Source organism: Somniosus microcephalus, chromosome 11 (genome assembly GCF_052327205.1).
Source record: "Somniosus microcephalus isolate GS21.2 chromosome 11, FLI_Smic_1.0, whole genome shotgun sequence".
Taxonomy (NCBI): Eukaryota; Metazoa; Chordata; class Chondrichthyes; order Squaliformes; family Somniosidae; genus Somniosus; species Somniosus microcephalus.
This window is the reverse complement of record NC_140997.1, coordinates 94,446,999-94,470,860: the sequence shown is the minus strand read 5'-3', so window position 1 is coordinate 94,470,860 and position 23,862 is coordinate 94,446,999. Positions and strand designations below refer to the sequence as shown.

At 52.5% G+C, this 23,862-nt stretch overlaps 1 protein-coding gene across 2 annotated transcripts in view; it reads left to right on the top strand.

The window, feature by feature from the left end:
• The first annotated feature begins 18 nt into the window (after window positions 1–18).
• polr3e (polymerase (RNA) III (DNA directed) polypeptide E) overlaps window positions 19–23,862 on the top strand; it is a 53,273-nt gene continuing 29,429 nt past the window's right edge. Inside the window, exons 1-10 of one of the 2 annotated variants that reach the window (XM_086001079.1) lie at window positions 19–477; window positions 1,242–1,291; window positions 6,592–6,711; window positions 11,894–11,979; window positions 14,203–14,247; window positions 14,433–14,524; window positions 15,465–15,585; window positions 17,451–17,532; window positions 21,018–21,077; window positions 21,836–21,993. In XM_086001079.1, the coding sequence (XP_085857205.1) occupies window positions 408–477; window positions 1,242–1,291; window positions 6,592–6,711; window positions 11,894–11,979; window positions 14,203–14,247; window positions 14,433–14,524; window positions 15,465–15,585; window positions 17,451–17,532; window positions 21,018–21,077; window positions 21,836–21,993 (884 nt within the window). In that variant the 5' untranslated portion in view covers window positions 19–407. The remainder of the gene's footprint in view (window positions 478–1,241; window positions 1,292–6,591; window positions 6,712–11,893; window positions 11,980–14,202; window positions 14,248–14,432; window positions 14,525–15,464; window positions 15,586–17,450; window positions 17,533–21,017; window positions 21,078–21,835; window positions 21,994–23,862) is intronic. The other variant, XM_086001080.1, reaches the window with a different exon arrangement.

The following is a 23,862-nucleotide window of genomic DNA, read 5'->3' as shown; positions in this document are numbered from 1 at the left end:
AGCACTTTGGGACGTCCTGAGGTCATGAAAGGTGTGATATAAATGCAAGTCCTTTATTTAAACCCAGCTGGGAATAATGTGAGCCCACAGAAAGGACAGAAGTTCAGGGGGAATTGGTGAAACTAGGGGAGTAAAGAATAAAAGCAAATAGCCTTTCCAGCAGGAAAAGTGGTACAAAAGAGACTTGGCACATACGTACTGCACACACGCAGGCTGTGAATTCCCCACCATTGCACTGGACTGACATGTAATCCTGCAGTCAGAGTTGCTGCTTGGCCAGAGTTCTTTCATGGAATTTAATTTCCTGACAATCAGCCAATTTGTGAGTGCTTTTTATGAGCTTTTGCCTCTCCTGATATTGTGTGACAGGTGAGCTACACGTCACTCCGTTACACGGAATACTGCAGATGAGACCGAGCTTTTCCTACCTGGACAAAGCGGATGCGAAACACCGGGAAAGAGAGGCTGCAAATGAAGGTAGGGAGTTGGATCGGACTCGACCAACACTTGTACTGCATTGAGACAACCTTTCTGGGGGCTGAGCCCCAGACCAGAGAATGCAATATTCCGAGCATCGCCCAGTTTAAGTGTCGAGCACAAAGCGTCTGTCCAAGGTTTCCTGAGCTGTCCGAAAGCGAGGCTTTGGTTTCCTACCCAGTAATGTTAATTGGGAAAGTTTTTTTAACTGAAGTTTACTAGGATGAAACCAGAACCGAGAGGTTATACCCATCAGGAAAGACTGAACAGGCTGGGGCTCTTCACTAGAATAGAGAAGACTCTGAGGGGTGACCTGATAGAGGTCTTTAAGATTATGAAAGGGTTTGAAAGGATAGACGTAGAGAAGATGTTTCCACTGGTGGGGGAGACCAGAACTAGGGGCCATACATATAAGATAGTGACTAATCAATCTAATAGGGAATTCAGGAGAAACTTCTTGACCGAGAGTGGTGAGAATGTGGAACTCGCTACCACAGGGAGTGGTTGAGGTTTAAATATAAACACATTTAAGAAGATAGACACATGAGGGAAAGGAAGAGAGGGTTATGTTGATTGGGTGAGATGGGAGAGGGGTGGGCCGACTGGCCTGATTCTGTGTGTAATTTCTATGTAATGCCACAAGTAAAGGGTCCTCACTGGGAGAGCAGAGTGCTGGGCTGTGAAGGGGCAGTGACCAGAAACTGGTATCAGTCTCCTGCGAAATTCAAGTCCTTGAGTAAATGTGACCTCTCATTCTTCTGCAGCTGGTGACTCTTCTCAAGATGAGGCTGAAGATGATGTTAAGCAGATCACTGTAAGTGGGCCCCACTTTCTTACCACCGTAGCAATGCTTTACTTCTAGAAGGGCAGCCTTTACAAAGAGTGGTGTGGAGATGCCGGTGTTGGACTGGGGTGGACAATTGTAAGAAATCACACAACACCAGGTTATAGTCCAACAGCTTTATTTGAAATCACAAGCTTTCGGAGCGCTGCTCCTTCGTCAGGTGAAGTGGAGAAATGCATAAAGACACAGCTTATATAGTCAGAGAATAATGTCAGATGTTTACAGGTAATCTTTCTAACTGCTATTTATCACACCTCGGCAGAGAGATAATCACAGCAATCAAAGGTGTAAATGGTGCCCAAACAGGTCAGTCAGGAAAACATTACATCAAAGAACAATGAGGTGGGGTCACAAGGGGTCAAATGTTGCAGATGCTGGGGTCTGTATGAAAAACAAAAAAACAGACAAAAAACATTTTTTTTGCATCTGTGTGGAGAGAACAAGACGACGACTCGAGTCTGGATGACCCTACGTCAGGTGGGGTTACATGTAGCGTGACATGCACCCAAGATCTCTGTTGAGGCCATCCTCATGGGTGCGGAACTTGTTCTTTGATGTAATGTTTTCCTGACTGACCTGTTTGGACACCATTTACACCTTTGATTGCTCTGATTATATCTCTGCCGAGGTGTGATAAATGGCAGTTAGAAAGATTACCTGTAAACATCTGACATTATTCTCTGACTATATAAGCCCCCGCCCCCCCCCTCTCCTCCCAGCCCCCCCCTCTCCTCCCCGCCCCCCCTCTCCTCCCCGCCTCCCCCTCTCCTCCCCGCCTCCCCCTCTCCTCCCCGCCTCCCCCTCTACTCCCCGCCTCCCCCTCTCCTCCCCGCCCCCCCCTCTCCTCCCCGCCCCCCCCTCTCCTCCCCGCCCCCCCCTCTCCTCCCCGCCCCCCCCTCTCCTCCCGCCCCCCCCTCTCCTCCCCGCCCCCCCCTCTCCTCCCCGCCCCCCCCTCTCCTCCCCGCCCCCCCCTCTCCTCCCCGCCCCCCCTCTCCTCCCGCCCCCCCTCTCCTCCCCGCCCCCCCTCTCCTCCCCGCCCCCCCCTCTCCTCCCTCCCCCCTCTCCCCCGCCCCCCCTCTCCTCCCCGCCCCCCCCTCTCCTCCCCGCCCCCCCCTCACCTCCCCGCCCCCCCTCTCCTCCCCGCCCCCCCTCTCCTCCCCGCCCCCCCTCTCCTCCCGCCCCCCCTCTCCTCCCAGCCCCCCCTCTCCTCCCAGCCCCCCCCTCCCTCCCAGCCCCCCCTCTCCTCCCAGCCCCCCCTCTCCTCCCAGCCCCCCCTCTCCTCCCAGCCCCCTCCCCCTCCCTCTCTCCCAGCCCCCCCTCTCCTCCCAGCCCCCCCTCTCCTCCCAGCCCCCCCCTCTCCTCCCAGCCCCCCCCCTCTCCTCCCCAGCCCCCCCTCTCCTCCCAGCCCCCCCCTCTCCTCCCAGCCCCCCCTCTCCTCCCAGCCCCCCCTCTCCTCCCAGCCCCCCCCCTCTCCTCCCAGCCCCCCCCCTCTCCTCCAGCCCCCCCCCTCTCCTCCCAGCCCCCCCCCTCCTCCCAGCCCCCCCCCTCTCCTCCAGCCCCCCCCCTCTCCTCCCAGCCCCCCCCCTCTCCTCCAGCCCCCCCCCCTCTCCTCCCAGCCCCCCCCCCTCCTCCCAGCCCCCCCCCTCTCCTCCCAGCCCCCCCCCTCTCCTCCCAGCCCCCCCCCTCTCCTCCCAGCCCCCCCCCCCTCTCCTCCCAGCCCCCCCCCTCTCCCTCCCAGCCCCCCCCCCCTCTCCTCCCAGCCCCCCCCCCTCTCCTCCCAGCCCCCCCCCCTCTCCTCCCAGCCCCCCCCCCTCTCCTCCCAGCCCCCCCCCTCTCCTCCCAGCCCCCCCCCTCTCCTCCCAGCCCCCCCCCCTCTCCTCCCAGCCCCCCCCCCTCTCCTCCCAGCCCCCCCCCCTCTCCTCCAGCCCCCCCCCTCTCCTCCCAGCCCCCCCCCCCCTCTCCTCCCAGCCCCCCCCCCTCTCCTCCCAGCCCCCCCCCCTCTCCTCCCAGCCCCCCCCCCTCTCCTCCCAGCCCCCCCCCTCTCCTCCCAGCCCCCCCCCCCTCTCCTCCCAGCCCCCCCCCCTCTCCTCCCAGCCCCCCCCCCTCCTCCTCCCAGCCCCCCCCCCTCTCCTCCCAGCCCCCCCCCCTCTCCTCCCAGCCCCCCCCCCCTCTCCTCCCAGCCCCCCCCCTCTCCTCCCAGCCCCCCCCCCTCTCCTCCCAGCCCCCCCCCCTCTCCTCCCAGCCCCCCCCCTCTCCTCCCAGCCCCCCCCCTCTCCTCCAGCCCCCCCCCCTCTCCTCCAGCCCCCCCCCCTCTCCTCCCAGCCCCCCCCCCTCTCCTCCCAGCCCCCCCCCCTCTCCTCCCAGCCCCCCCCCCTCTCCTCCAGCCCCCCCCCCTCTCCTCCAGCCCCCCCCCCTCTCCTCCCAGCCCCCCCCCCTCTCCTCCCAGCCCCCCCCCCTCTCCTCCCAGCCCCCCCCCTCTCCTCCCAGCCCCCCCCCCTCTCCTCCCAGCCCCCCCCCTCTCCTCCCAGCCCCCCCCCTCTCCTCCAGCCCCCCCCCCTCTCCTCCCAGCCCCCCCCCTCTCCTCCCAGCCCCCCCCCCTCTCCTCCCAGCCCCCCCCCTCTCCTCCCAGCCCCCCCCCCCTCTCCTCCCAGCCCCCCCCCTCTCCTCCCAGCCCCCCCCCTCTCCTCCCAGCCCCCCCCCCCTCTCCTCCCAGCCCCCCCCCCCTCTCCTCCCAGCCCCCCCCCCCTCTCCTCCCAGCCCCCCCCCCCCTCTCCTCCCAGCCCCCCCCCCCTCTCCTCCCAGCCCCCCCCCCCTCTCCTCCCAGCCCCCCCCCCTCTCCTCCCAGCCCCCCCCCCTCTCCTCCCAGCCCCCCCCTCTCCTCCCAGCCCCCCCCCTCTCCTCCCAGCCCCCCCCCCTCTCCTCCCAGCCCCCCCCCCCTCTCCTCCCAGCCCCCCCCCCCCTCTCCTCCCAGCCCCCCCCCCCTCTCCTCCCAGCCCCCCCCCCCTCTCCTCCCAGCCCCCCCCCCTCTCCTCCCAGCCCCCCCCCTCTCCTCCCAGCCCCCCCCTCTCCTCCCAGCCCCCCCTCTCCTCCCAGCCCCCCCCCTCTCCTCCCAGCCCCCCCCCTCTCCTCCCAGCCCCCCCCCCTCTCCTCCCAGCCCCCCCCCTCTCCTCCCAGCCCCCCCCCTCTCCTCCCAGCCCCCCCCCCTCCTCCCAGCCCCCCCCCTCTCCTCCCAGCCCCCCCCCTCTCCTCCCAGCCCCCCCCTCTCCTCCCAGCCCCCCCCCTCTCCTCCAGCCCCCCCCCTCTCCTCCCAGCCCCCCCCCTCTCCTCCCAGCCCCCCCCCTCTCCTCCCAGCCCCCCCCCTCTCCTCCCCAGCCCCCCCCCTCTCCTCCCAGCCCCCCCCCTCTCCTCCCAGCCCCCCCCCTCTCCTCCCAGCCCCCCCCTCTCCTCCCAGCCCCCCCCTCTCCTCCAGCCCCCCCCCTCTCCTCCCAGCCCCCCCCCCTCTCCTCCCAGCCCCCCCCCTCTCCTCCCAGCCCCCCCCTCTCCTCCCAGCCCCCCCCCCTCTCCTCCAGCCCCCCCCCCTCTCCTCCCAGCCCCCCCCCCTCTCCTCCCAGCCCCCCCCCCTCTCCTCCCAGCCCCCCCCCTCTCCTCCCAGCCCCCCCCCTCTCCTCCAGCCCCCCCCCTCTCCTCCCAGCCCCCCCCCTCTCCTCCCAGCCCCCCCCTCTCCTCCCAGCCCCCCCCTCTCCTCCCAGCCCCCCCCTCTCCTCCAGCCCCCCCCCTCTCCTCCCCGCCCCCCCCCTCCTCCCCGCCCCCCCCCTCCTCCCCGCCCCCCCCCCTCCTCCCCGCCCCCCCCCTCCTCCCAGCCCCCCCCCCTCTCCTCCCAGCCCCCCCCCCTCTCCTCCCAGCCCCCCCCCTCTCCTCCCAGCCCCCCCCCTCTCCTCCCAGCCCCCCCCCTCTCCTCCCAGCCCCCCCCCTCTCCTCCCAGCCCCCCCCCTCTCCTCCCAGCCCCCCCCCTCTCCTCCCAGCCCCCCCCCTCTCCTCCCAGCCCCCCCCCTCTCCTCCCAGCCCCCCCCCTCTCCTCCCAGCCCCCCCCCTCTCCTCCCAGCCCCCCCCCTCTCCTCCCAGCCCCCCCCCTCTCCTCCCAGCCCCCCCCTCTCCTCCCAGCCCCCCCCTCTCCTCCCAGCCCCCCCCCTCTCCTCCCAGCCCCCCCCCTCTCCTCCCAGCCCCCCCCTCTCCTCCCGCCCCCCCTCTCCTCCCCGCCCCCCCTCTCCTCCCCGCCCCGCCCCCCTCCGCCCCGCCCGCCTCCGCCCCGCCTCCTCCCCGCCCCCCCCCCTCCCCGCCCCCCCTCCTCCCCGCCCCCCCCCCTCCTCCCCGCCCCCCCCCCTCCTCCCCGCCCCCCCCCTCCTCCCCGCCCCCCCCCTCCTCCCCGCCCCCCCCCCTCCTCCCGCCCCCCCCCCTCCTCCCGCCCCCCCCTCCTCCCCGCCCCCCCTCCTCCCCGCCCCCCCCTCCTCCCCGCCCCCCCTCCTCCCCGCCCCCCCCTCCTCCCCGCCCCCCCTCTCCTCTCCTCCCCGCCCCTCCCCGCCCCCCCTCTCCTCCCCGCCCCCCCTCTCCTCCCCGCCCCCCCCTCTCCTCCCCGCCCCCCCCTCTCCTCCCCGCCCCCCCCTCTCCTCCCCGCCCCCCCCTCTCCTCCCCGCCCCCCCCTCTCCTCCCCGCCCCCCCCCTCTCCTCCCCGCCCCCCCCTCTCCTCCCCGCCCCCCCCTCTCCTCCCGCCCCCCCCTCTCCTCCCCGCCCCCCCTCTCCTCCCCGCCCCCCCCCTCTCCTCCCCCGCCCCCCCCCCTCTCTCCTCCCGCCCCCCCCCTCTCCTCCCCGCCCCCCCCTCTCCTCCCCGCCCCCCCCCTCTCCTCCCCGCCCCCCCCTCTCCTCCCCGCCCCCCCCCTCTCCTCCCCGCCCCCCCCTCTCCTCCCCGCCCCCCCCCTCTCCTCCCCGCCCCCCCCCTCTCCTCCTCCCCCCCCCCCCCGCTCCTCGGCCCCCTCTCCCTCCTCACCCCTCCCCCCCCCCCCCTCAAATGCAAGTTGTGTGTGATCAATAACTTGCTGTTTTATAAGTGATTGTGTTAAGATGTCGGACTGAAATATCTTACATTAATCGCGTTTTCCTTCTGCTATTGAGCCTCCGCCTTTGGGTATTTGTGGCGTGTTTATTGTGTGATCTGTTGCAACTCTGAGCTTAGTTCCGTCTATAACCCGGAACTGTCTGTATTACATTGTCCTTAGGTACGTTTCTCACGGCCCGAGAGTGAACAAGCTCGACAGCGCCGCATCCAGTCTTACGAGTTCTTGCAGAAGAAGCAGGCGGAAGAGCCCTGGTATTACCTCCATTACTGTGGTATGAAGGTACGGTAAATGACTCCAGCCTTGCAGACACTGCGTCCTCTGAGTGGAGAGACTGCTGCACAAGACTTTTAAATTAAATTCTTGCAGTTAGAAGCCTGCATTCCCCCTCCCCCAATTTTACTTTAGTTTAGCAAGACTTACTTTAGGATGTTCTTGTTGCCTAAACATGATTTAATTCCATTTTATAGATGGAATTTAACAGAAGTGGCCAATAATAATGCCCGGGGAAAGAGAATTCTGCCCCAGTTTCCCTTTTCCTTTTGTTCTCCCTGTTCCCTCGATGTTTTTCAAATGTGATAATTCTACCTGCCTCCGCTTGCCAAACTATTGGCCCCCAATCTTTCAAAATTGTGCGAGTTTGACGGTGTGGGCATGGTTAAAGCCTGTTTCAAGTCAGCAGCCTGCTGCCCCTTGGCGTGGGGCTTTGGAGCATTCACGATGCTGAGGGGGTCGTGGATAACACGTTTAGTGAGTTGGTCACACCGCAGGTAAGGGCTGCACAGGCAGAAGGGAAATGGGTGACCATCAGGCAGAGCAATAGAGGCAGGCAAGTAGTGCAGGGGACCCCTGTGGCCATCCCCCTCTCAAACAGGTATACCGATTTGGATACTGTTGAGGGGGATGACTTACCAGAGGAAGGCAGCAGCAGCCAACTTCCTGGCACCAGGGGTGCTTCTGCTCAGGAAGGGAGGAAAAAGAGTGGGAGAGCAATAGTGGTAGGGGATTCTATTGTAAGGGGAACAGATAGGCGTTTCTGTGGTCGTAGACGTGACTCCAGGATGGTTTGTTGCCTCCCTGGTGCCAGGGTCAAGGATGTCACTGAACGGCTGCAGGGCATTCTGAAGGGGGAGGGTGAACAGTCAGAGGTCGTGGTTCACATTGGGACCAATGACATGGGTAGGAAGAGGGATGAGGTCCTGCAGCAAGAATTTAGGGAGCTAGGTATCAGATTAAAGGGCAGGACCTCAAAGGTTGTAATCTCTGGATTACTCCCGGTGCCACGTGCTAGTGAGTATAGGAATAGGAGGATAGAGCAGATGAATGCGTGGCTAAAGAGTTGGTGCAGGAGGGAGGGCTTTAGTTTCCTGGATCACTGGGCCTGCTTCTGGGGAAGGTGGGACTTGTACAAGTCGGACGGGTTGCACCTGAACCAGAGCGGGACAAATATCCTAGCGGGGAGGTTTGCTAGCACTGTTCGGGGGGGTTTAAACTAAAATGGCAGGGGGTTGGGAACCTGAGCAGGGAGACAGAGGAAAGGGAAACAGGGATAAAAGCAAAAGATAGGAAGGAGAAAAACAAAAGTGGCAGTCAGAGAAATCAACGGTTTAAATCAAACGTGGCCACAGTAAATAATAATTCTAATAGGTCTAAGAGCATTAAAAAGCAAGCCTGAAGGCTTTGTGTCTTAATGCGAGGAGCATTTGTAATAAGGTGGATGAATTGGCTGCGCAAATAGAGGTAAACGAATATGATTTGGTTGGAATTACGGAAACGTGGCTCAAGGATGGCCAAGACTGGGAACTCAACATCCAGGGGTATTCGATATTCAGGAAAGATAGGCAAAAAGGAAAGGGAGGTGGGGTAGCATTACTGGTTAAAGAAGGGATTAATACAATTGTAATGAAGGATATTAGCTCTGATGATGTGGAATCTGTATGGGTAGAATTGAGAAATACTAAGGGGAAAAAAACATTAGTGGGAGTGGTATATAGACCTCCCAACAGTAAGGCGGAGGTTGGGGATGGCATGAAAAGGGAAATTAAAGAAGCGTGCAATAAGGGCACAGCAGTCATCATGGGCGACTTTAATCTACATATAGATTGGGCCAACCAAATTAGTAACAATACTGTGGAGGAGGAATTCCTGGAGTGTTTATGGGATGGTTTCCTGGACCAATATGTCGAAGAACCAACCAGAGATCAGGCCATCTTAGACTGGGTATTATGTAACGAGAAAGGATTAATTAGCAATCTTGTTGTACGAGGCCCCTTGGGTCGGAGCGATCATAATATGATCAAATTCTTCATTAAGATGGAGAATGAAGTAGTTGACTCAGAGACTAGGGTCCTCAATTTAAATAAAGGAAACTACGATGGTCTGAGGAGCGAGTTGGGTAGGATTGATTGGGGAATGGCACTCAAAGGGTTGACGGTGGATAGGCAATGGCAAACATTCAAAGACCGAATGGATGAGCTACAGAATTTGTTCATCCCAGTTTGGCATAAAAATAAAACAAAGGTGACTCAATCGTGGCTAACAAGGGAAATTAGGGATAGCATAAGATCCAAGGAGACGACATATAAATTGGCCAGAAAAAGCAATAATCCTGAGGATTGGGAGCAGTTTAGGATTCAACAAAGGAGGACAAAGGGATTAATTAAGAAAGGGAAAATAGAATATGAGAGTAAGCTTGCAGGGAACATAAAAACTGACTGTAAAAGCTTTTATAGACATGTGAAGAGAAAAAGATTGGTGAAGTCAAGCGTAGGTCCCTTGCAGTCAGAATTGGGGGAATTTATAATGGGAAACAAAGAAATGGCAGACCAACTAAATTCATACTTTGGTTCTGTCTTCACAAAGGAGGACACAAATAACCTCCCAGAGATGCCGGGGAACATAGGGTCTGATGAAAGGGTGGAACTGAAAGAAATCAGCATTTGTAGGGAAATGGTGTTAGGAAAATTGATGGGACTGAAGGCCGATAAATCCCCAGGGCCTGATAATCTACATCCCAGGGTACTTAAGGAAGTGGCCCTAGAAATAGTAGATGCATTGCTGGTCATCTTCCAGAACTCGGTAGACTCTGGAACAGTACCCATGGATTGGAGGGTAGCTAATGTTACCCCACTATTCAAAAAAGGTGGTAGAGAAAAAGCGGGGAATTATAGACCGGTAAGCCTGACCTCGGTAGTGGGGAAAATGCTAGAATCTATTATAAAAGATGTAATAGCAGAGCACTTGGAAAGTAGTGACAGGATCGGACAAAGTCAACATGGATTTACAAAAGGTAAATCATGCTTGACTAATCTACTGGAATTTTTTGAGGATGTAACTGGTAAAATAGATAAGGGAGAACCAGTGGATGTGGTGTATTTGGACTTTCAGAAGGCTTTCGATAAGGTCCCACATAAGAGGTTAGCGTGCAAAATTAAGGCACATGGGATTGGGGGCAAGGTATTGACTTGGATAGAGAACTGGTTGGCGGACAGAAAGCAAAGAGTTGGAATAAACGTGTCGTTCTCCGAGTGGCAGGCAGTGACTAGTGGGGTACCGCAAGGATCGGTCCTAGGACCCCAGCTGTTCACAATATATATTAATGATCTGGACAAGGGAATTGGATGTAATATCTCCAAATTTGCAGACGACACAAAGCTGGGTGGGAGGGTAAGCTGTGAGGAGGATGTCGTGAAACTCCAGTACGATTTGGACAGGTTGGGTGATTGGGCAGAAACATGGCAAATGCACTATAATGTGGATAAATGCGAGGTTATCCACTTTGGTGGCAAAAACAGTAAGGCAGATTATTATCTGAATGGCAATAGATTGGGAGAAGGGGTAGTGCAAAGAGACCTGGGTGTTCTTGTGCACCAGTCGCTGAAGGTAGGCATACAGGTGCAGCAGGCGGTTAAGAAGGCAAATAGTATGTTGGCCTTTGTAGCAAGAGGGTTCGAGTACAGGAACAAGGATGTCTTGCTACAGTTGTACAGGGCCTTTGTGAGACTGCACCTTGAGTATTGCGTGCAGTTTTGGTCGCCTTACCTGAGGAAGGACGTTCTTGCCATGGAAGGAGTGAGCGAAGATTCACCAGGCTGATACCTGGGATGGCAGGACTGACGTATGAGGAGAGATTATGTCGATTGGGCTTATACTCACTGGAGTTTAGAAGATTGAGAGGGGATCTCATCGAAACCTATAAAATTCTGTCAGGCCTGGACAGACTAGATGCAGGAAGGATGTTTATGATGGCTGGGGAGTCCAGAACCAGGGCTCATAGTCTAAGGATAAGGGGTAAGCCATTTAGGACTGAAATGAGGAGGAATTTCTTCACCCAGAGAGTGGTGAACCTGTGGAATTCTCTGCCACAGAGGGCGGTGGAGGCCAGTTCATTAAATATATTCAAAAAAGAGTTGGATATATTTCTTAAGGCTAAAGGGATCAAGGGATATGGGGAGAAGGCAGGGACAGGGTACTGAATTTGGATGATCAGCCATGATCTCATTGAATGGTGGAGCAGGCTCGAAGGGCCGAATGGCCTACTCCTGCTCCTATCTTCTATGTTTCTATCCCGTTCAGCTATCCCAAGCCAAAGTGCCATCGCCGCTCGATGGAGCTGTGGAGTTCTCTGGCGGCTGAGGTGAGGAGACACTTCAGTGCCAGATAACTTCAGTTGGATGGATTCCTCCACTGTGCTACTCCTGGGTTTTGGGGGGGGGGGGGGGGGATACATTTCGAGGTCAAACGAGCCCGAGCACCTCTCCATTTCCACCATGTGGGGTTAGTTGCTCAAACCCCTCCATCTCCTGATGGAAATAGAGTAAGGGGGAGATTTGCTAACCTCTGCTCCCACTGCATATGTAATTCGGACTCATTCCCGAATAGATTCTGCTACATATTGAAACTGAGCAAACGCCAGTGAGTGTAAGGGTTGGACAGATGCTGCGAGATTACGAGTTATTTCATCTCAGAATAGCCCCACGTACCGGGACAGCCCTGTTGGAGTACGACTGCTGATAGCTGTGCTGATGTACATCTGTCTTTCTCTGCCTCACTTTTTGTTCATTTCTCTTTTAGCAATCAGATTGTCCAGATCTACTTTAATAAATAATTATGTGCCGTTAATATTAAATTCCTGAAATTACTTTAGAATCATTTTAACCGCGCCATAAATATTTAACACAGGCACTGATGGTACATTTGCACACTAAGTTTAAAGTGGCCGGCCAACTCCTGCTCCCAGCATGCACTCCGTAACTATGGGCTGCGTATTTTCTATGAAAGTAGCAAATATTTTCATCGTTAAAAAGTAGCCAGTTCAATATAGTAAATAAACATCAGTCAGTTCTTTTTGACATGGCATTGTGTGGTTTCTCTGTGTTCTGTTGTGCAGTTAGGACTGGGCACCAGAGGGCAGTGTTTCCTGTGTGAGATGGGGTTACTGATGATGTATGTGTTGTGTATACAGGACAGCCGGTCTGAGCACGAGCGACAATATCTCTTCAGTCAGCTGGCTGGCATGGTGGAGACAACCGAACTAACCAAATCCCCAAGGTATGAGCTGGGCATCCACCAAGATAACTTTACTGTGGTCATAAATGGTAACGCTTCATCACAGACCCCGATAAAACACGTTCCCTTTAATGTGTTCAAACGCAAAATACTGCGGATGCTGGAAATCGGCAATAAAAACCGAAAATGCTGGAAACACTCAGCAGGTCAGGCAGCATCTGTGGAGAGAGAAACAGAGCTAACGTTTCAGGTCGGTGACCTTTCATCAGAACTGGAAGCTGTTCGAGATTGAACAGTCTTTAAGAAAGCACAGAGGTGCAGTGAGGGGGAACAAAGGGTAAGGTCTGAGCGGTCCCACCAAACATGATTTGCCAGCCTGAAACTCAGTGCTGTGGGGAGGAGGGAGCTGACAAATGTCTCTTTACAAGGGGCTGGGAGAATTGGAGGGAGCAGCGGTCCACAAACTACCGCACTTCCTTGCAGATAACCTGGAAGCGGGTAGAGTGCAGGTGGTGCAAGGCCTGGGAGGAGTCGGGACAGAAAACTCATAACTCATAACCTCCCAAAAACACCCAACAAAGTACCTATTTAGTAACGCCGCATTGTGAATCAAGCCTGTAAGACGTGTCTCTGGTTGAGATTGATTGAACTCCCTCCTTCTGTTGGGTTTTATTCCTCCTGTGCTGAAGGTGCCAATTCTTGCTGCAGTAGCAGTTTCTCACAGCATAATAATAATTCAACTTTATTGTCACTGTACAATGCACAAGTACATGAACAACGAAATGTGATCTTGCAAGCTCCCATGAGTCCAGTACAAATAACATTAACATTAAACGTAAATAGCACCGTCCTGGGAGAAGCAAAGCCGCTGCGTCTGTGCGCGCCGCCATTCCATTTCCACCATTCCTCCTGTCCGACAATCTTCAGCCCAACGCCCGGGCCTGCTCACCAGCCACCCCTCCCGGGGCTCCTTCCGTGACCTTCTCACCAACCGCCCCTCCTCGGGGCTCCTTCCGTGACCTTCTGCACCTGGTCTTCCCTGATGGTCACCCCTCCAGGTACTAACCAGGCCTGGCTCTGCTTAGCTTCCAAGCCTTGCCAGTGACCCTGTCCCTAGTCCCAGGAACAGGGCGTCGTGAGCAGTTTGGGGGCACCTCCCTTAACTCGTGTTTTGGGCTGGGTGGGTAGTGTCGGCAAGCTACTGACTGTGAGACCACCTCACAGCTGAGCCCCGTCCCCTTCTCACCTGATGCCCACTTGCTGGATACGGTTCCTACTGGACCCTTGGCTGATTTCTCAGGAACCTCTTGTCAGAAATTCCTCTCCAACCCCCTCCGCCCAAATCATACCTTCCCATTGCCTAGATCTCGTTATTTTCCAGAAATGCATCTAACGCCTCCTTGAAGAATTGGATGGAATCGGCCCTCGCCATCAGCCTAGGAATACTGTTCCACGGGTCGATCAGCCGCTACAAAAAGTGAAACTTCCGCACATCCGACCTCACTCCCTACTTCCTCAGTTTAAATGGCCCTGACCTCATCACCTCAAACAATCTAGCCACCTGATTGTTATCAATAACCTCAATCAGATCTCCTCTAAAGTCCACACTTCTGCAGTGAATACAAACCCAAGGCATAAAGTCTGTCTCCATAGCCCGGTGCACTTGGGTGGGCGTCATCCTCATTGACCTTCTCTGAACCTTAACCAGAGCCAAAATGTCCTTCCTGGGATGGGTTGGGGGGTGGGGGGAAGGGGTGCAGAGGCAGAAGGGAAGAAATCTCACCAAAGCCCTGTGTAACCCTATTATCGTGGCCCTAGTTTTATAGCCCAGGACCCTGTTTGCTTTGGTTGCTGGTGCCTGACTTGGACCCATTAGGGAGTGACCACTCCCAAGACTCTCCCTCTTCCTGTTACCTTTAATATCATTGTCCTGCGATCGGACCCCATTGGGAAGCAGCCCAACCTTTACCCAACTTGTGTTCCATCTCGCAATATTCCCCTTGAAACCACGAGGCTCGATTTTAGCCCCTAGTGTGCTAGTGTTTTTTTGGAAATGCGAGTAAATGAATCTAGTGGATCTGCCTGATCCAACATTCCTAGTAATATGTTCATTAATTGGGATCAGGTTTGGCAAACGTGGCTTCTGCTCTCTGAAGCCCTGTTGTGTATATCCTGATCAAGCCCAGGTATTGCGAGAGCTGACAGTGTGGTGTATAAATGCAAGTCTTTCCTTCTATTCATACAGAGTTTCCTCTCTTTTTGCAGTGAGTATTTGTCCATGTTAATGCCTCCAGTTGAAGAAGAGGAATCGTAAGTTGACCAATTTCCTTCACATCCTAGACCTGTTGCCTTAAACCCAAATTGGAATATAATGCAGGCTCTGTTGAAGAGCTCGAGTTGATTTTCTTCAGTCTGTGATTGCAACAGTCTTTGCAGGTAAAGGTGTGTTGTCCAGAGTTTCATCTGCATTGATTTTTTTGTCCCCTCTGTTGCAGGAAGGTGCCTTTGGCCCCCAGCAACGTGCTGTCCATGGCTCAGCTGCGGACTTTGCCCCTCGCAGACCAAGTGAAGACCCTGATGAAGAATGGTGAGTGGGTTTTGAACTGTCTTGGGATGAGTGTTCTTTCTTGCATTGCTCCGTATGTTCATGTACACACCTGGCCGGCCTTCCATCTTCCACCCTCTGTAAACGAGCTCATCCAAAACTCTGCTGCCCATGTCCTAACTCACACCAAGTCCCGTTCACCCATCACCCCCTGTGCTCGCTGACCCACATTGACTCCCGGTCCGGCAGCACCTCGATTTTAAAATTCTCATCCTTCTTATCAAACCCCTCCATTGCCTTAACACCCCCCCCACGTCTCTGTAACCTCCACCAGCCCTATAACCCTCTGGGATCTCTGCGCTCCTCCAATTCTGACCTCTTGAGCATTCCTGATTTTAATCGCTCCACCATTGGTGGCCGTGCCTTCAGCTGCTGAGTCCCTCAGCTCTGGAATTCCCTCCCTAAACACCTCTGCCTCGCTACCTCTCTCTCCTCCTTTAAGGCGCTCCTTAAAACCTTCCTCTTTGACCAAGCTTTTGGTCACCTGCCCTAATATCTCTCTATGTGGCTCGGTGTCATAATTTGTTTGATAACGCCCCTGTGAAGCACCTTGGGATGCTTCACTATGTTAAAGGTGCTATATAAATGTAAGTTGTTGTAGTGTTGAGCTGATACGGGTAATTTTTTTTTACAAACGTGCCCACCTGACATGGAACCTCGCCCGCCGGGAACATATATCGGGACATCACGGGTCTCCCAGCGGGCGAGACTCCCACTGTAAAATTCACCCCGTAGTGTTCTATCTGAGTTTTGTCCAAGTGAGAGAAGGTTTGTTTTTTGTAGAAATACACTGGTAAATTGCCTAAAACATTGGCCGCACAAAGTTGAATATAAGGGTTTTTTAATGTACAAGGTGGAGCGAAACTTGTTTGTTTCTAACGGACTTCTCTGCTTTTTCGCCCCCCCCCCCCCCCCACCCCAGTGAAAGTTGTGCAGTTTGCAAATCTGATGGGCCTTCTAGGATCGGGAGTCGATTCCACGGCAGTGCTGCGTTGTATTCAGCAAGTGGCCATGTTAGTTCAGGGATGCTGGGTAGTTAAAAGGTACGCAATGAGGATATTCGCCAGGTGTTTATTCAACACGAGATTCCCTTTGTCAAATGCAAGTTCATGGCCGACCAAACATGACCTCCTTTGAACCTAAATCTACTGATGGAGGAGCGGAGTTTGTTTTTTAAACATCCTTTCAGTCTCCAGTCGTCTTTATTCTCCCCCGCTTCCCCCACCCCCCACTAACTTCTTTCAGTTCCTGTGAGATTTTTCCCTGGTGTTGCACTGCAGTGCAGTGGTTTGAAGTTCCAATCCTGTCAGCAAGTATTTTCAGCTTAACAACCTCATTAATTCTGTTAATGAAGTTAATTGCAAGGACAGGTTTTACAGCATTTTTTGAGGGGGCTTCTGTCTGCTATTAAACTCTTCAGGATGCAGGTTGCCCTCCTGACTGTTCTACGACCCGTGTTGGTGCAGTTTCTTTATTGTGACCGTTTGTACAGTTTTTTCTTGTCTCAAGATGGTGCCTGATAGAACTGACACTTCATCTAGCAGACTGGTAAAAGTAGAACCTTATCTTTCACTCCTTTTAACGAACACTGCTGCATCTGCTCTGCCATACGTATAACGAGGGGAGGATAATATGAGGCAGTTAAAATAACTTTTTGCAATATATTTTGAACTGAAAGGAGTGTTCCTTCGTAATCCAAGCAGTGTGATTGAGTCTCTCCTTGGTTTGAGGTGTTGCTCTGGGATACATTGCGGGAGGGCATGTTATTAACCTGAAGTTAACGGTCTCTTCAGTGCCAGCTGGATTGGCCGTACTGTCTGGACCTCCCTCCCCAACCCCGTCCAACTTGCTCCTACTCTTCCATCTTTAACACCATCTCCCCCCCCCCCCCCCCTCCCCCCAAAAAAATATTTTGGAGCAGGTTTTCGGCCTCACTGCCTGCTCAGTTCTTCAGTTTGAAACTCCTTGGATCATTTATGATCTTAAGACAGTAGAAATACAAGTTGTTGAGGGACCCGTATCTGCAGTATACGTAGTTAAACTCCTGGAGAGGGCTGCAGCTTTGTCACGTTGATCAAGGCCTTTGCAGAGCGCACAAGAAACTGGCTACATGTAATTGCTGTTGTGAGTGAGGTCTATTCACTGCCCTTTAATCACCCACAATCCTGACCATCAACATTGAGATTGTGGCTGTAAACTCTCCTGGTGTTTCCAGGGTGCTAACCTGCCTCTGTCATAGTAACAGGAGGAGGCTGTTCAGCCCTTCGAGCCTGTTCTGCCATTCAATTAGATCTTGGCTGATCTGATTCTTAATTCCATCTATCCGCCTTGGTTCCATAACCCTTAATACCCTTACCCAACAAAAAATCTAACAATCTCTGTTTTGAAATTTTCAATTGACCCTCGGCCTCAACAGCTTTTTGAGGGAGGGAGTTCCTGATTTCCACTGCCCTTTGTGTGAAGAAGCGCTTCCTGACATCACCCCTGAATGGCCTGGCTCTAATTTTAAGGTTATAGCCCCCTTGTTCTGGACTCTCCCACCAGAGGCAAGAGATTCTCTCTCTCCACCCTATCAAATCCTTTCATCATCTTAAACACCTCAATTAGATCACCCCTTAATCTTCTATACTTAAGGGAATACAAATCTAGTCTATGCAACCTGTCCTCATAAACCTGCCATTAACCGTAAGGGAGCCCACGACATCGTGACCCGCTCAGCCCAAAGGTCTCTGTGGGAGTTTGCAATTGAAATCTGTTGGCTGGACTGCTCAGGCTGGTGGTGTAAGTGTCAAGGGTCAAGATCCACCCCCTGCCAAACTCACTGCTTGGTTTTAGTTCTTTGAATATTTTTAAAAATATATATTTTATTACACACTTGACTAATCTACAACTGTCTTTATTTGAACAGTGATGTGTTGTATCCAAAAGATAGCTGCAGCCCCCACAGTGGAGTTGCTGCTGAAGTACTGTGCAGAGGAAGGGACTTTGCTGTAAGTAAGCAAACATTATACGAGCACTCGCTTTATTAAAGTTGAATGAATTAAAAAGAAAGACTGCATTTCTATAGTGCCTTTCACAACCTCTGGGCGTCCCAAAGCGCTTTAAACCAATGCAGTACTTTTGAAGTGTAGACACTGTTGTAATGTAGGAAACGCAGCAGCCAATTTGCGTACAGCAAGCTCCCACAAACAGCAATGAGATAAAAAACCAGATAATCTGTTTTTATAGTGATGTTAGTTGGGGGATAAATATTAGCCCAGAACACCAGGAGAATGCCCCTGCTCCTCTTCAAATAGTGCCGTGGGATCTTTTACGTCCACCTGAGAGAGCAGATGTAAAAGTTTAACGTCTCTTCCGAAAGACGGCACCTCCGACAGTGCAGCGCTCCCTCAGTCCTGCACTGGGAGTGTCGGCCTGGATTATGTGCTCAAGGCTCTGGAGTGGGACTCGGATTCAGAGACGAGAATGCACCGAGCCACGGCTAACACCTGATTGGGTCTGTACTTGCTTCTCTAAGTTGACTTGGTTCCTTTCCAGATTTGATTCTGAGTTCAATTTGAGTCATGAGTTGAAACAGAGCTGACCTGTCGAACTCAGCTGCTGTTTTACAGAGTGAAAGATACAGGGAAATCCTCTTGCAGGTTTATCTTTTAGTCAGCAGTCTATTTATTTTTTAAAAAACAGGAAGTTGAAAAAATAAAAGCTAAGAGTGGGCAGTGTTTCCTGACTGCATGGGTTGTACAATAAAAACACTGAATTGGAAAACTTGCTTGAGCCCATAATCCAGGCTGACACTCCCAGTGCGGTGCTGAGGGAACGCTGCACTGTTGGAGGTGCTGTCTTTCAGTCAAGACATTAAACCGAGGCCCCGTCTGCCCCCTCAGGTGGATATAAAAGATCCCACAGCATCATTTCGAAGAAGAGCAGAGGAGTTCTTCCCGGTGTCCTGGACAATATTTATCCCTCAATTAACATCACTAAACAAACAGATTATCTGGTCATTATCACATTGCTGTTTGTGGAACCTTGCTGTGCACAAATTGGCTGCCGCGTTTCCTACATCACAACTTGGCTGTAAAGCGCTTTAGGACGTCCGGAGGTGGTGACCGGCACTATATAAATGCAAGTCTTTCTTTTACTCAGGCTGTGAAGTGTCAAGTAATACAGGAACTCTGCTTGATTCCATCTTTGCTGTGCATCTAAAAGGTCAGGCTTTCATCAGTGCTTTTACAAAGAGTTCACATCAAACACACTTGGTTTGTGATGTTCCAACATCGAAACAAACTTTGACTTGGTTCATAATTATTTCCTGAAGCTGACCAGACTTGTCTGAACTTGTGTGAAGCAAATCACATACATTTTGTCCGGCAACGCCTCGATTTAAAATTCTCGTCCTTGTTTTTAAATCCCTCCATGGCCTCGCCCCTCCCTATCTCTGTAATCTCCCGCAACCCTCCGAGATCTCTGCGCTCCTCCAATTCTGGCCTCTTGCACATCCCCGATTTTCTTCTCTCCGCCATTGGTGACCGTGCCTTCAGCTGCCGAGGCCCTAAGTTCTGGAATTCCCTCCCTAAACTTCTCCTAATCCTCCAAGTTTTAAAATATGTGCAGCATATTATTTTGTAAGTTTTAATTTTCTCTTTTAATCAGGCAGAGCATGTTTTTCAAGTGCAAACAACATCCATGTAATGGGTGCTTTCATCGGTAATGTGTTGGTTGATCTCGCGCTGAGCTGTACAATCTCACTGATTTTAAGGCAGGAGAACAAATCCGCAGCTGGGATGGGAATGCATTGAGTTCCGGGGCTCAGTTGGTTACAGAACGATTCCGGGTGCATTTGGTGTGTGTTTGTGGGACATGCCCAAGCAGCTGCTCTCTGGCAAGATGGTGCACGCAGCAGAGGCGGGAACAGGCAGAAAACTGCAGCCCCTTTCTGAACCAAGACACTGCATAGAATTACATAGAATCTCCAGCACAGAAACAGGCCAATCGGCCCAACCAGTCCATGCCAGCGTTTATACTCCACTCGAGCCTTCTCCCGTCTTTCCTCGCCTAAATCTATCAGCATAACCCTCTATTCCCTTCTCTCTCATGCTTATCTAGCCTCCCCTTAAATGCATCTATACTATTTGCTTCAACCACTCCCTGTGGTAGCGAGTTCCACATTCTCACCACTCTCTAGGTAAAGAAGTTTCTTCTGAATTCCCCATTGGATTTCTTGGTGACTATCTTATATTGATGGCCTCTAGTTATGCTCTTTCCCACAAGTGGAAACATTCTCTGTATCCACTCTATCAAAATCTTTCATAATTTTAAAAGACCTCTATTAGGTCACCCCTCAGCCTTTTTTCAAGAGAAAAGTGCCCCAGCCTATTCATCCTTTCCTGATGGGTATACCCTCGGATTTCTGGTATCACTGGAAGAGGTGCTTCTTTGCAGGGATATGGGAAACACCCAGGGAGGGGATGCAGTTGCCTGCCGAGCATCTCAGCAGGGTATTTGGTGATTGGTTATAACTGATTATACAACCCACCAGAGCGAGCTGATGTGACCTCGCGGTGTTCACAGCTCGGAGCTCTGTGCCAAACCCAGTGCGTGCCTCCTACAGATGAGAGCTGCAGAAGTTTGGGCTGCATGTTTAATGATTTTTGTTAGAAGCCACCACCGGCAGTGAAGTCAAACACAGCATTTATTGTAGCTTGCCTCTCTTGCATTCCCTTTAAGGCATCATCGTCATAGCTGCTGCTCAAAGGGCTCGCAGTTCCCTCCTCTGCTGCGTGCACCATCTTACCAGAGTGCACCTACTTGAGCAGGTTCCACGAGCACTCACCCAATGCACCCGGAATCGCTCTGTAACCAACTCGGGCGTGAGAAGCATGACCAGAGGCAGTCAGCTCAATTTGCTACCAAATGCTGGCAATTTAACTGCTTAAGTGTTAAAGTAAAGAAAGCTCACCTTGAGAACTGCTTCAGTGTTTCATAGGAACAGGGGGAGGCCATTCAGCCCCTTGAGCTTGTTCCGCCATTCAATCGGATCATGGCTGATCAGTACCTCAGCTCCATTTACCTGCCTCTGCTCCATATCCCTTACCCCAAAAAATCTATCGATCTCAGACTTGAACATTTCAATTGACCCCAGCATCCACAGCCTTTGGGGGAGAGTTCAAGATTTCCACTATTTTTGTGAAAATGTGACATCACTCCTGAACGGCCTGGATCTAACTTTGTTCTGGACTTCCCCCACCAGAGGAAATAGTTTCTCTGCATCTACCCTAACAAATCCTTTTAACATTTTAAACATCTCGATCAGATTCCCCCCCCCCCCTTAAATCTTTAAACTCCAGGGAATACAAGCCAAGTTTATGCAACCTGTTCTCATAATTTAACCCTTTAAGCTCAGCACCGCTGTAAGACTGGAAAATTAAATTTAGAAGTTTAATTTTAATCAGACTTTTCCTTGATTCCCCCTTTGTAGATGTGGAAGTTTACGCAGGATCTCTGGGTCATCCGGAAAGAAATAGCTGCTGTGGTCAAGGTACGTAGTGGGACCAGAGCCTAGATACCCTGCTTACCGGAGTCGCCGCTGCACTCCAGACTCCGCTGAGCCAGTAATCGTTTCAGTAATGTTTAAGTACGATTTTATTGGGGAAGAAACAACTTTTTCTGCAGAATATAGTTACTAACCAAAATCTATAATACTCTGCAAATATAGTGCGCCTTCTCGCATTCACAATCGCACGTGTGCACGCTCCCGCTCACACTCAGTTGCGTGCACACACGCTCACAAGTGTGCAGTCGCGCCCGCTCAAATACATACATACAAATAGAGAGATTTATTTAATGTGCACGCAAATACAGACACACAAACACCACACAACTACAAATTTTACAAAATATGTTTGTATGTTTGGTATAAATATTATCCGTATATAATGAGTTTTGGAACTTTTGGGGAGGTGAGTGCATATTATATTCAAATATTTACAATGTTTAACCTTTAGGATTTTAACTGTTACAACAATGAACAGAAAGGGACGATCACTTTGCAATGAATTGTACAATTTGCCTTAAAGATATAAGTTAAAGATGTGTGAGGTTTACTGTTCATTTATATATAAAATATCGAATTCATTCTGAGTTCTAAATTGGGTTTCGTGTGTTCTGAGACCCTATACGCGTTTGACTATGTGACGAACAGCATGTGTATCGATGTGTTTACAAAGCAGTGTTCAGTCATTACAATGAATCAAGCCTTGGGATCCAGCCTTACCTCTGTTCACCTTTATTGATCAGCTTCCCCCTGAAGATGTGAAGGACTTCCTGGAGCAAATGGCCGTTCCGCGTGTCAACAAGGGCTGGGAATTCCTGCTTCCCCACGACGGCAAGTTTGTGAAGAAGCATCCAGATGTTGTCCAGAGGCAGCACATGCTTTGGATGGGGATTCAGGCCAAGTAATCCAATGCTTCACTCTGGTTTGGGGTGGTGGGGGTTGGGGAAGATGCACAGCTGTCAGACTAGCCTCAAACTCACCAGCTGTAATGTGTCGGCACTGGTTATACTGGTGCGGGGTGAACTGGTCGTCCAGAACCGATTTCGGAGGCGTTTTTAACCATTCAGTTGCATAGTTTTACAGCAATACTGAAAGCTATTTTGGGTGTGCTGGGGGGTGGGTCAGTCTGTCCACAGTTTCTGAACGCAGGATGTACAAAGGAAAATACAGCTGGCTTATCGGGGAAATGGAAGTAAAAAATATACCGTGAAGGAAAGGACACAATGCTCTTAATCTGGGACAGGAGGAGGAAAAGGAACTGATGAATAATGTTGAGTTAAACATTGTTTCAAAGGGCCAGTATATAAGCTATCCATCTTTACATTAAGGGGCCAGTATATAAGCTATCCATCTTTACATTAAGGGGCCAGTATATAAGCTATCCATCTTTACATTAAGGGGCCAGTATACAAGCTGTCCATCTTTATTTTTTAGCCACCCTCTCTGACTCTAGGCCACGTTCCCAGCTCAGAGGATTGCCAGCCAACTGCTGCCAGTGATTCACTTCAGCTGGTTAGTGGGAGAGGCACGAGAGGTGCCCAGAGTGACTCAGTGTCTGCCTTCAGTATTATTTCCCCTCGCTGTCTGGGAGCCCCAAGTCATCTCTGCTCAATCCCTCCCTGTGATAACATAACAGTGAAGCCCCATCCTAGCCAGCACAGCGTGTCTGATCACCAGCACTCTGCCTTCCAGTGCTGTTTTACACTGTACCGAGGTGATGCTGTTGCTATGGTAACAACATAATCTGTGACTAAGCTGTTAATGCGATCAGACTGCCTGGCACTCCACCCTCTGAGCCTTTAACATGATTCTGCATACTTAAAATTATTGCCTTGCATTATTATAGCAAAACTCATCACCATCTTTCCCATTCATTCTTTTTTCAATACAAAAATAGGAAGGTTTATTTTTTTTTTAACCATACAATCGTATCTTGTACAAAGAACCTTTCTGTGCAGACTTTCTACATAGTCACTGACTGGCTCCTTCCTTCCCACCCACAGGAGCACCATTGTAGCAGGATATCAAATATCAGCGCTAAGTTAGAGAGTCACGTCTCATTCCTGGCTGATTTCCTTGGGTGCGATGAGTGAATATTTCACCGAGAAAACTGACAAAACCCTGTAGCTTTAATCAAGGTTAAACAGCTCTTAGTCAGCTTTGGGCTTCTGATTTCTCTATTCACTGTGCTGTCTGCTGCCACTAAATGAATGCGTATTACATTCCAGGGAGCTCCAGTGTAGCGGCTGCTATGCATTGTGTTGGAAAGGCAGCTTTGTAATTCATTTCAAGCTGCCTTGTTTGTGAGATGCATTGGTACTTGTAGAAACTGTCCCCCCCCAGAATTACCGATAGTCTGTCCCCTCAGAGTTATTTCCATAACAGAATCTCTCCGTTACAAAGTCTGAGCAAGTTGGGTACAAGAGAGTTACTGAAATAAATGTTTAAAAACCATGATTGCTGAGAGAATGAGTGGACCAGTTTGACAGCTTATTCCCTGTTCAATCTTAACCAGCAATCTAATTTCGGGTGCGCTTCATTTTGTTTTTATTTTTAATTAATGGAGATCATTAGGACCTTGAGCTTACTGAATAGCTTTCGCTGGCAGTGACTTCAACTCAGCCTCCTGACTAATCGCAGAGCCAGGAGACGTTGACCTAGAGTTCACTATCCAGCAACGCTCAGGCGAGATTCCTATTTAACCCCTGTTAGTGGGACGGGCTGCAGAATTTAAATATGCACAATGGGGAGGTGAGTTCCCAGCTGTAAC